Below are 12461 nucleotides of genomic sequence, written 5' to 3'. Positions count from 1 at the left end.
GAAAACCAGACTGGACATGGCAAATCTAAACCGGACGGTTCAGTCTAGGAGCAGCCTGTGGAATGACCTTTAGTTCCCTCTCTGCTTCTGATGTGGCTGATATAGATTAACATCCCTAGCACATCTTTTTTGTTTTTCACAAACTGAGTGTCTTCGTTTATATGTTATTTACGGTTGATGATAACTCAGGAGTGGATCAGAGTTCTGTGAAAGCTAAAGCAGATTAAAGAAATAAAACCTGGCTCTTAAATGAATATAGTCCTATTCTGCACTGGTACACCACAAGAAATATAATGTAATCTGAGTAATCCACTTCACAGAGTACTGCAGATGCTGCAGAGGATGTCACAAACTACTAGCTTATCGGAGGTGACCCTGCAGGAAAACAGTATCTGTATAAATCTGTATTTTTTTTTTGCAAGTGATCACTGAAGATCCAGTGCTGGATAGAATAATGATACTATGCCACTTCACTTCAGTATCAATGGAAATATCAATGGAAATAAAGTAATTGTTCCATGTCCTTCCATTTCTACAAGTAAATGTTTATTCTGCCCCAGTGATGAGCTGAAAGTGGCTGATAAAAACCTTAAAAATGCAAATAATAGACTCCCAATGACATTTTTTTCACTAAATTCACCAAATAAAAATATAATGGTTTATTCTAAAATTAGCTTACAAACGTCTGTTGGAATTTGCCTATGCACTTTGAGCAACATCATTAACCCACTGAATAGGAAAACCCATAAATTTTGTTCAGGTACATTTAGTCTGTTGTATTTACACTTATAGGTGCAATTTTTAAAATTGAATTTTGAATTAAGTATTTCTCAAATCTCCTGACTGCTAAGGGTTGTAAGCACATTAGATTAGAGATGAGCCTCTTCTGTCTTTGAACAAGAATGACAGATTGAAAAGTATAGAAAATTGACATATTTGATAAGGTTTAACACAAGAAGTACAGCCACATACAAGAATTTATATGATGATGTCCATTCTGTTGCTTCTTGATAATTCTCCTAAATTTCTTTATCTAAATAAATTAAAAAGCCACACAAAGCCATGACCTACTGAGGACATGCAGTCACAGAACTGGCCTGAACACACATATTGGTCTGAACATAGAAATCTGCTTAAAAAGTTCTGTTTTCCAGCTCTCTCACTGCTTGGCTTAATAAATCTGGGATTGTAAGCCTAAGCAAGGGCTCTATTGATTCAGCTAAATGCAGTCATTAAACCATTAGGCTTATTAGGTTTATTAAACTTTCACTTCAACTACCCTCTTTTTCAGCTCCAAGCCATCCATGTTATAACGAGGCAGAGGAGCTCGTTGCCCCTTCCCCACTCCTGCCATTGGGAAAGCTCCCGAGCACCCCCAGTCCAGAGCACCCAGACATACGTGTCGTAGACATTCAGCAGCCAGTTGAGGCACATGTCCACACAAAGGGGAACAGTGACCAGGTTATTGTGCTCTTGTTCCAGTCGATCGTAAATGGTGGTCAGGCAGTTAATGATCTGCAGAATATCCATCGGCTGGTCATTTTGTTTGAGGTTGTGCTGGTCCAAGGCATCACATGCAGCAGACAGACTCAGGAGATCCACTGTTAGAATTAAAAAAATAAATCACAATAAAGAGTGAAGAGAAACAGTGGTTGTATTACCCACGTCCAAAAAGTAAACAGCATACTTTACTTGGCTTACGTGCTGGGCCAGAGGACGTTTTATGTCCTCTGAAAGTCACATGCAAAACTGGTTTCAAGACTCCTGTAAATGCACTGTTTATTCAGCTATGGCCTTAGAGACCAGAGTGTATGTTTCATTTTTAGCTGTAAAGTACCTATTAGGATCTTGGATCCCATGGAAATATTACGCATAAATTACTATGTAAGTAAAAATTATATATTTCATGCTTTATGTTCCTACAGATAGACAGGCTAATATTTGATTACTGCATTCACCAAGTGTGCTCTTGACATAGTACAGGTCATCAGCTTTACTGAGATGTGCTGTCCATTTCTTACACAAGTTCAGAGATCTTAACTGAACCAAACTCCACAAGGAATACACGAACAAAGAACAACTGAACTGTGATTAACCTCTCTGTTACTTTTCGCTGTGGTGAGAACAGGGAAAAGAAGGTTCCAGAAACATTAAATGGTCTGATTTATTATTTCTTAATTAAATTTATCAATTTTTAATTCTGAAGAGCATTTACAGTTATAAATATCTTTATGATATTACAGAGTAAGACACATTTTAATATATTAGTCAACATACAACCGAGTTTTTTGTCACAGACATTTAAAAACTTGGTTTTCATTCCAATTTAAGTCAGTTGTGTTTTGAAATTAGGATGTCCAAGGCAAAACAGCTCTTAACCTCTGCATACTAATATCACCAGGAGCATCACACAAAATCATGGGATGCTGGTTTACAAAGTAAAACAGGAATAAGAACAAAGGAAATCAGAAAAATGAGAGATCTTAACACAGGTCTTCCTGCTGCCACATGAAACCCTTTGCAACTCCTTGCAGTGAATTTCCAGAGTGTGAGCAATGGGGATGTTAAAAGCCCAGATGCTGTTAATCCTGCTCATACCATGAGCAGTCATAAAGTGCAGCATGATTCAATATGACCCAAGGGAGCAGCATCTGGTCCAAAATGAACTGCCCAAAATCATCTGAGAAATTCTTCACAAAACTGGAAAATAAATTGACCCAACTGCAAGACCAATTTTTCTCTCATTGGAATAAAAATGTGCTCCTTGAGTTCCGGTAAGCAACATCTGAATGTCAAGAAACCTCCATCACGTGCAGAGGCTAAACTCAGAATACCATACAGGAATTTTTTTAGAACTTGATCCTGTTTAAGGGCACATTTGCCAAATTCACACTTGAGTATCCTATTTTACCAAGTATGAAACTGTCCCTTTGATGACCTAGTGGGAGATGAGAAATACCTGAGCTGCCCACAGGGCTGCTTGGTTATGCTGCATGGACAGTATGCTGAGATTTCATAATTGCCAAAAGAATTTCAGGAGTATACATTTCATTGGAAATCAATAGGGACTTACTTCTGCTACTAAATCCCTTAAGTACTTTTGAAAATTTCATCCTCTGGGGCCTGACATACCTAGTGCTAGACTGCATAAGGAAAGCTCAGAATGCTATTCCTATTATTAAACCAGGAAATTTAACTTTGAATCTATGATTTTGTGCAGGGGTTTACTGGAACTTTAGCTTTTTTCACATTAGCATATAGATATTTATTAAAAGAAAGTATTTTGGAATATTATGTTTAATCTAGTAGCATACAAGGTATAGCTATTCTAAGGTCACTGTTATATCCCACAAAAGCATCAGACCCATTCCTGAGAGTCTCAGAAAGACACTTTTCTTCTAAGAATTTATTAGGCAATTGAAAATAGAGCAGAGCCCTCTCAACACCTATAACTCTGAGCTTTAGACTGAACTCTCAGTTCCTTTGAGACTACGAATCAACGGTAATTAAATGAACCCCTCAGGCATCTGACTGACAGCTTAATTATATATGCAGCTACTGCTAAACATGGGTCATTCCACTCTGTGAAAGCTTTTCCCACTAATAAGCAGCATATTCTAAAAAGCCTTTCAGCCCACTCTTCATCAACCTCCTGTCCTATCCTGAAGTTAATAATACATGATCATCTCCTAACAAGCAGAAAGTGCTTGCCACTACGCTCTGCTTTAGGGAACCTCTTTTAATGGGAAAAAGGAAGGCTCTGGCCTCGGCCACATTAAGCTCCCCCTGCATCTTTACCACCAAGACTTAAGGAATGTGGAGGGGTCCTCTCCCAGAGGATGAAACTACATATTTCTTTCCTAAAAGCAAATATGGAGGTCCCATGAATGACCAACTTTCAAAAGACAAGCTCCACAGTCAGATAGGTATTGAAGAGTTGAATATTTGGTGCCAGTCAGTGATTTGAAAAGCCTTAATTGAAATAAACCATACCACTTAATGCTTTGCATTTTTTGTGGGTTATCTGCCACTCTTTTACTCTTTGCTGTTTAAAATCCAAAAACTGACTCCAAAATTTGTGTGAGCAGTGGCTTCTAGATTATTTTGAAGTCTAAGTCCTTTACACAAATACTTCTTTGGCCTCAAAGGCAATATAGAAAACATTAGATGTTTGTAACTAGACACCAACCCATGGCCAGATTGCAGGAAAAGGCTAAAAGACAACCAGGAATAAGTAACCAGTTGAAGGACAGAAGTGACAATTAACAGGTAGAAGAAAGTACACTGCGGAGGCCACAAGCTGAACTTAGAGAAAACTCAACATATGGTTGGCGATAAAAAGTATTAATGGTCTTCCCAGAACACAAATCATCTCTTCTCTAACATGCTGCTGTTGGCTGATACATTAAAAAATGTGTTTAATCTAGCCTGTACAAAATTAAAGGAAAAAGGACCCCTAACAGAAGTTCTTGGATACTTTCTTTTGCTGCATCTCCAAGAAAAGTTTGTGAATACATCTCATTTTATTGAGATCACAATGTTGTGATGTGGTTTGCACTTGAAGATCAGATCTTTAAAAGTAGCAAAACAAGAAAGTCATCATGCTTTGATGTGATTATCAAAGGAAAACATACATTTAAAAAAACCCTGGCGCAATAGTTACACCTGGCATGCTCACAATAATTTCAAAGTTTGAGATGATAAGAGTCACACAATAGATTCTTCTAAGGTAACACAGTACAGAAGCATTTATTTGTTAATAATTGCTATTTTCTATATTCTTCATTAGGTTTAATATCCTCGTGTCTTAATGTTCATTGGGCTGATTTACGAACTGAAAAGAACTCAAGTCTAAGTATAGTTTTTTGAAGAAAATGTTTCTATTTTTGCCACTGAGAAATAGGATGTACCTTTATTTCTGCAGGCCTTCGACTGTGCACGCATTTTTAGAGTGCTCCTCAGTAGACAAAACTGCTCTGCTTTCTATGAAGTTTGCAGAAAAGAATATATAAAATCCTGCAATTTTAAAACTGAAATAAAGAGAGCTGAAAGCTGCACCTACTGCAAGTGGGATTTTGGTTTTGTGTAGGCGTAGGAGCCTGAAATCCAGCACTGTGCTCTAATTCTACTAGTGCCAAAATGCAGGAAAAGTATTTTGTAATGAGTTAAGGTTTTTTGTTTTTTTTTTAACTAATTAAACTTAGTTCACAAGCGACACTGAAATGATAGAATACACAAATACAATGATGGTGTCTCCAGGCAAAAATATTTGTAAGAACAAAGGCTGCTAACCAAATTCCTTAAATACTTCTCCTTAGATACAAGTATGAAGAATGTGCTAGAGTAATCAGTGTCAGTGCCACTGCATGTCTCTGAAAGCATCAATTCTCTGAAAATTTATCTAAGTGTAACCTCAAGAGATGAACTCACTGCAGTGCATAATTACAATTCCACACAGCAAAGTTGTAGCAGGTCGACTGACCCTGGCTGGATGCCAGATACCCACCAAAGCTGCTCTGTTACTCCCTTGTTCAGTTGGACAGGGGAGGGAAAATGCACTGAAAGGCTCATGGGTCGAGATAAGAACAGGGAGATATCACTCACCAGTTACCATCACAGGCAAAACAGACCTGACTTAGGGGAATTAACTGAATTCGTTACCAATCAAATCAGAACAGGATAATGAGAGATAAATCTTACATCTTAAAACACATCCCCCAACCCCTCCCTTCTTCCCAGGGTCAACTTCACTGCCAAATTCTCTACCTCCTCCCCTGCAGCGGTGCAAGGGAACAAGGAATGGGGGCTGTGTCAGTTCATCACGTTGCTTCTGCCACTGCTTCCCCCTCAGAGGGAGGATTCCTCACACTCTTCCCTTGCTCCAGTGAGGGGTTCCTCCCACCGGAGACAGTCCTCCATAAACTGCTCCAACGTGAGTCCTTCCCGCAGGCTGTAGTTCTTCACAAGCTGCTCCAGCACAGGTCCACTGGATGCAGTCCTTCAGGACCAGACTACCCAGTACAGGTCACCTCCATGTGGTCACCAGTGCTGCCAGCAAACCTGTTCCAGTATGGGCTTCACAGGGGGTCACAGTCTTCTTCAGTAACCCACCTGCTCTGGCATGGGGACTTACATGGGCTGCACGTGGATATTTGCTCCACTGTGGAGCTCCAAGGCTGGCAGGGCCATGGCCTGCCTCACCATGGTCTTCCTCACAGAATGCAGGGGAATTTCAGCTCTGGCACCTGGAGCACCTCCTCCCCCCTCCTTCTCCACTGACCTTGGCATCTGCAGGGCTGTTGCTCTCACATATCCTTACTCCATTTTCCCAGCTGCTGTTGCACAGCAGTTTTCTCCCCTTCTCAACTACATTATCCCAGAGGTGCTACCACTATCCCTGATGGGCTTGACCTTGGCCTGCCCCAGGTCCGTCTCGTAGCCAGCTGGCATTGGCTCTGTCAGACACAGGATAAGTTTCTAGCAGCTTCTTACAGAAATCATCCCTGTAGACCCCTGCTATCAAAACCCAATAGAAAAGTCAAGATGAGTCCAGAATTATCTAATGGTGGGAACCAGATATTGAAAAACACCTGAAGGACAACACATGATCATCTGCCACAGCCAGCATGGGTTCATGTGGGAAAGCCCTGCTTAACAAACTTAATTTCCATTTAGAACAAGGTAACCCACCTAGTTGACCAAGCAAAAAAGAGTTGATGTACTCTTTTAGGATTTCAGTAAAGCTTTCAATATGGTCTCTCAATATCCTTCTGGACAAAACGTCCAGCACACAGCTGGATAAACACATCATGTGGTGGGTGAGCAATTGGCTCACAGGTCAAGCACAGAGGGTGACAGTGAATGGGGTGACATCAGTCTGGTGCCCTTTCACTAGTGGGGTTCTGCAGGGCTCCATTCCAGGGCCAGTGCGCCTCAACATCTTCATAAACGACTTCAATGCAGGACTTGAAGATATACTAAACTTGTTGATGATGCTAAAAAGGGAGGAGCTACTGACTCCCTGGAAGGCAGGGAGGCCCTGCAGAGAGACCTCGACAAATTAGAGGGCTGAGTAATCAACCAACTGCATGATGTTTAACATGGGTAAGTGCTGGATTCTGCACCTGGGATGGGGCAACCCTGGATGTACATACAGAGAGGGAAATAAGAGGCTGGAGAGCAATGTCATGGAAAGGGACCTGGGGGTTGAATATGAGTCAGCAGTACCTTGGCAGCCATAAGGGCCAACTGTGTCCTGGGGGCGTCAGGTAAAGCATCGCCAGCCAGTCGATTGTCCCGCTCTGCTCTGCACTGGTGTGGCCTCATGTTGACTATTGTGTGCAGGTTTAGGCAAACACAATATTAAGCTCTTAGAGAGCATCCAAAGGAGGGCAACGAAGATGGTGAAGGGCCTGGAGGGGAAGCTGTATGAGCAGTGGCTGAAGACAATCGGTCTGTTCAGCCTGGAGGAGACTGAGGGGAGACCTCATCACAGTTACAACTTCCTCGTGAGGGGAGGAGGAGGGGCAGGCACTGATCTCTTCTCTTTGGTGACTAGTGACACAACCTTAGGGAATATAAAGCTGTGTCAGGGGAGATTTAGGTTGGATATTATGAAAAGGTTTTTACCCAGAGGGTGGTTGAGCACTGGAACAGGCTCCCCAGGGAAGTGGTCACACTAGCCAATGGTAGCACCAAGCTTGCTAGAATTCAAGAAGCATTTGAACAATGCTCTCATGGCCATGATGTGATTCTTGGGGCTGTCCTATGCAGGGCCACAAGTTGGACTTCAATGATTCTTTTGGGTCCCTTCCAGCTCAGGATATTCTATAATTCTAATACAAATAAAATGGAATGCAAAGTTTTACACTTCCAGTCATGAAAACCTGTTACGAGTTACACTTGTGCACTGCCAGCTAGTCAAACTTGCAATTCCAAAAATTTTAGTTTCTTACTTCAGTGCTGCACTAATTATGAATATTTTTCACTGCATGTCACTCCAGTTTTCCTTATACCAGGTGTCCATAGTAAGTGTGGCAGAAGTGCCGTGCCATGGAAAGATATCTCTATTTCTGATCATCATAATTCCTTCTTTGTCATTGCATTAATGTTGAAATCTTTCATTATGTTACAAAAGTTTGCACCTATTGTTTATTTTTTCCTCTTTTTTTTCCTGTTTTTTTATACATTCAGAAATTCAGTCTGTTCTTTAGTGGAATTCATCCATGCTTATAAGCCTAAAAGTAAACATACACAGAAATACCAAGGTTTGACACAGTTCCAGAAAGCATGTGAGCACAAATCCAAACTAGAGATAAATCAACAGTTGAGACATTTGCAACTGTGTCAAGACATTTAACCCTGTAATTAAATGCTAGACAGTGAATGTTAAAATATTTTAATAATCCTCCGAATTGGACTGCCTGATAAACTGCTTGTTTTGGCAACTGACTGGCTTATCAAGAAAACTCTGAGCAAATTATTTAGCTATCAGGTTACAATAAGCTGAAAAGGAAATGTAACTCCAGTGACAAGTTGAATACCATACGGCAGTTGGGAGAATTAAAGTGTTAGAACATGCACACCACTAATGTACAGCTGATGAGAGACTTCTCAACACAAACGAAAGCTGGGGAAAAATGAAGCTAAATGTTTATTGTGATGATCTCATTTAAAGGCAATAACCCCTCAGGGCTCAAGATTCAACTTAAACCATTAGCAACTCCAGCTCTAGAGCAATTATTTCAATCAGGTTCTCACCGTTCACAACACACTACAATTGTGCTCCTTTCCACTGTAGAGCTGTGGCTGACACAGAACATGGCTTCACTACTGAGCACAGTGCAAATACTTGGTTAAAGAGTGTAAAAGCAAGAAACATGTAGGGGATGTTACGTTTTCTTTCTGATCCGCTGCTCTGTCTTACAAGGGACAGATCTGCATATCCCCAGCACTTTGGTTTTGTAAGGATCATACAAACTGAAGGCAGCAAAGACCCTTCAGGTGAGAGGTTTCCATGCACCAAGCAGAGCAGGGGTATGTGTGGGAGCACTTTTCTGCTTCTGAAAGCTGTGAACAAACTCGTGCATGCGTCTTGAAGCCTTCCTGGCAGTGGGTGAGGCACAGACAGATACTTACAGCAGAGGGCTTTCTGCAGCCTGCGGAGCTTCATGGCAGTCCTGTACGCCGAGAACCTGACGTTGTTCAGGTCAGCTGTAGGGGGGCAATATCAAAATAATAGATCAGATTTACACTTTACAAATAATCAGACTCACAGAGACGTTGCTAAGTTGAACTACAAGATTATACTTATTGGTTAAAAGAACAGAGGAAAAAAGTACGTTAGAAACTCTACTGGGCTAAAGCCCTCAAATCTTGACAATCAACCATCCAAAAAGAAAATACTAAATCCTGAAGTGTTACTTCCTTTCGTTCAAAGGCACTGAACTTAAGAGCACTTGAAAGCACAACATCAGAGACAGCAGCCCTGTGTCTGAAAATGCCACAGAGCCTTTCACACCAAAAGCACTGTGAGGGAGATACGACCCTGAAACTCCTCCTTGTCTGCCCAATGCACCAGCCAGACTGAGTGCAGGTAGCCCCAAGAGAAGAGCTCTGCCTCGGAAAAAACAGGTGACTCTCAGCTACTGCTAAAAAAACCCCAACAAAACCTTAAAAAAATTCCAATTGAACTTTTGTGCTTTCTGCCCAAGCAGGTCCCAGCCATGTCCTGAGATGTAGAGACTTCCTGGAGGGAAGTCAGCTCACCCAGGCAGGTGAGTTCCCAGTTCCCACCTGCAAAATGGCAGGGAGCTGGTGGGCTGGGGCAGCATCCCAGGGAATGGCACCCCACTAGGAATGCACTGACTCGCATGACTTTTGCTAGAGCTGTCCTCATACATTTAACAAAATAAGGACATCGGCGCAAGTCCCCGCTGAATAGTTTAACCATGACTTGCAAAATCTCCCGGGACACTGTGGGGACAAAGACACACCAAACCAGAGCTGAGAAGCTGTTTTCCAAGGGGCACTGCCTGTGGCTGCACCAGGAACCAAGGAGTGGGTAGGGGACACACTCATGTGCTACAGCACAGCCAACCCCACTGTTGGAAAACCAGATGGCTGCTGGCATGCTCCTGGTCCTGTCACCTACCCAACTAATTCCTAGGCACAGACACTCCTGTGCAGCCTAGGGATCATTCCCAAGGGATTGCTTGGCATCTTGGAATTTAAGGGTTTTCTAGCACAGAAATGCACTCACTGCTCGTGCCAGACAGTTTCAGCACCCGATAACACTGCTGAGCACATTTAATTTACTGATGAAACCCATGGAGTCTAAGGAATTAATGACGGGAAAGTGTTTAGAAAATGTTAACTACTATGTAAATATAAAAAGAACATTAGGAAAAAAACATAGTGGTTCAAAATAAAGGTCTGTTTAGCTCAATAAATTGCCGCTAAGCCTGGCAGACTCTTAGAGAAAGAATATGATGAAAATCAGGGAAACACAAAACAGTTCCTTGCTGGCATATGAGCTGAGGTGCTATAAAGCTGTTTGAAATGTGGTAGCTTGGGTGTAACTATCTCAATATCATTTATAATGCTGTACAGGTATAGGTAGCAGAGGGAATATAGTCTCAATTACATTAATTTTAATTAAGTTGTTCTGAATGAACAATATGAGGTATGATAATTCAGTAGTTCTGTATACCTTAATAAAAGCTGTGGAACATTTCTGAAACATGTCTTAGAGCAGAAAAGAAAGTTTCAGCTTTATATATAATTTCTTTTTCTTTGCACAGCTTCATACACTTTTTTAATGGGCAGTTCTCCTGCGTATTGCTCCTGCCAGCTCTCTCTCTCTCACAGTCATCCTAACCGGTCCTTTATGTGGTGTAGAATACAATGAGCAGTTTAAATAAAGCCAATTAATTTGTTTAAAGAGAAATTAATAAAGCAGTCTCTCACAAACGCACCATGATTTCAGTTACATTTTGTACCCTCACTGTAAATCTGCACTTGTATTCTGGAAAAGAATATTATGGCTAGCATTTGACAAAAATGAAGAAGCTTTCCCTAAATTTTCCCTGAGCATTCTGAAAAATGTTTATATATTTATTATTTACATTTTCAGAAATGTGAGTAAATAGATATGCATATTTCAGGCCTCGATCAGGGTAGAAAGCACAATCCATGAAGACATTTAATCCTGGAAGTGCTACAGTTTACATCTATTTTCCTGTATATGTAATACACACTGAATTTATTATCAACCTTAACGACATAGCTGCCAAGAAGCATCTGCTCTAAATGACAAAGCAGCAATGTCAGGAGCTCGTTTGGGAGCCCTCATTGTAGGTTTTGGGAAAGTAGCAGCAATGCTGATCTTTTGGCTCTGCATGTCAAGGCTGAGAGCAGCCATCACACATCTCCACTCCCACCTTCGCTGCTTTACCAGGATCAGCCGGTGCCCAGTTACTGTCCCCATGTCAACTGCTCACCTCTGTCTTCCTTATGCCACCGCCCCCATGCTCCTGAGGGACAGCTCTCTTACCAAGTGGCGACACCCACTTAAGGTCATTGGATCTTAATGATTTCACTCTTCCCCTCCTTATACCTACAAAACTGCCAGTGGTGTCTTTCCTCCCCTGGAGCTACTGGTGGAACAAATGTGCTGCTCCGTGTAGCAATGAAGGGAGCCCAAGTCCTTCCTAATTGGGTTCAAAACACTTCCCTTGCTGATGTGGCCCCATTTAAATGAATCACAGAACGTAAGACTGTTAAGGGAAGGAGACATGGACACTGGGTTGGGGAGTACTGATGTAATGTCGCCCCTAACAGCAAGGGAGGGGACCTCAAGTGAAGCAGCACAAGGCACTGCCTGGTCACATGCCAGCTGCTCCTGCTGGGAACAGGCAGAGGAGGGAGTAAGGAGGCTCAAGCAGCAGTAAAAGGCCCATGGAAATACCAGTAGTTCCTCCTTCTGCAAGTTCTTGCTTTTTTTTTCCTTCCTGAGTCCTAAGGGAAAAAAAATGATGCTATCTCCACTGCCAAACAGCCCACTAAAAGAGTAAGGACCCACTAAGCCTTGATTCCAAAGCTTTTATCATCTTGGAGCAGGCTGGGGAGCTCAGTGTACCACACAAGTTTTCCTCCAGCCCTTTCCTCCCACTCCTAGAAAGTATGCACCACCTCGTCATCCGAACGGGGTGGACAGAGGGGTGAAAAGCCCTTGGTGTATTGGGAAACTTTTTCAATTTGTTTAACAATACTCCCTCTCCTCATTGCTCAGAAGGTAACTTTCAAGCTTTGAACAAAAAAATGTAATTGCTCAAGAGCATAATCTGTTTATGGTGTGAAACAACGATGCAATGGAAGAGGTCACCTGGCCCCTGGAAAGGAACGGTCAGAGGAAAGGATCGTGAGACAGTATTTGGTGACATATTTACAAGCCTCAGCAA

At 41.8% G+C, this 12461-nt stretch overlaps 1 protein-coding gene across 15 annotated transcripts in view; it reads right to left on the bottom strand.

Moving 5' to 3' along the window:
* The window catches only part of DMD (dystrophin), a 918699-nt gene that overhangs the window by 57104 nt on the left and 849134 nt on the right, over positions 1 to 12461 (bottom strand). For all 15 annotated transcript variants that reach the window (XM_027636380.1, XM_027636395.1, XM_027636430.1 and 12 more), the window contains 2 exons: positions 9139 to 9213; positions 1400 to 1601 (listed from right to left, as the gene is read on the bottom strand). In XM_027636380.1, the coding sequence (XP_027492181.1) occupies positions 1400 to 1601; positions 9139 to 9213 (277 nt within the window). The remainder of the gene's footprint in view (positions 1 to 1399; positions 1602 to 9138; positions 9214 to 12461) is intronic.

This window comes from Corapipo altera, unplaced genomic scaffold (assembly GCF_003945725.1).
Source record: "Corapipo altera isolate COAL_440 unplaced genomic scaffold, ASM394572v1 0, whole genome shotgun sequence".
Lineage (NCBI taxonomy): Eukaryota > Metazoa > Chordata > Aves > Passeriformes > Pipridae > Corapipo > Corapipo altera.
This window is presented reverse-complemented; position numbering and strand designations above follow the sequence as displayed.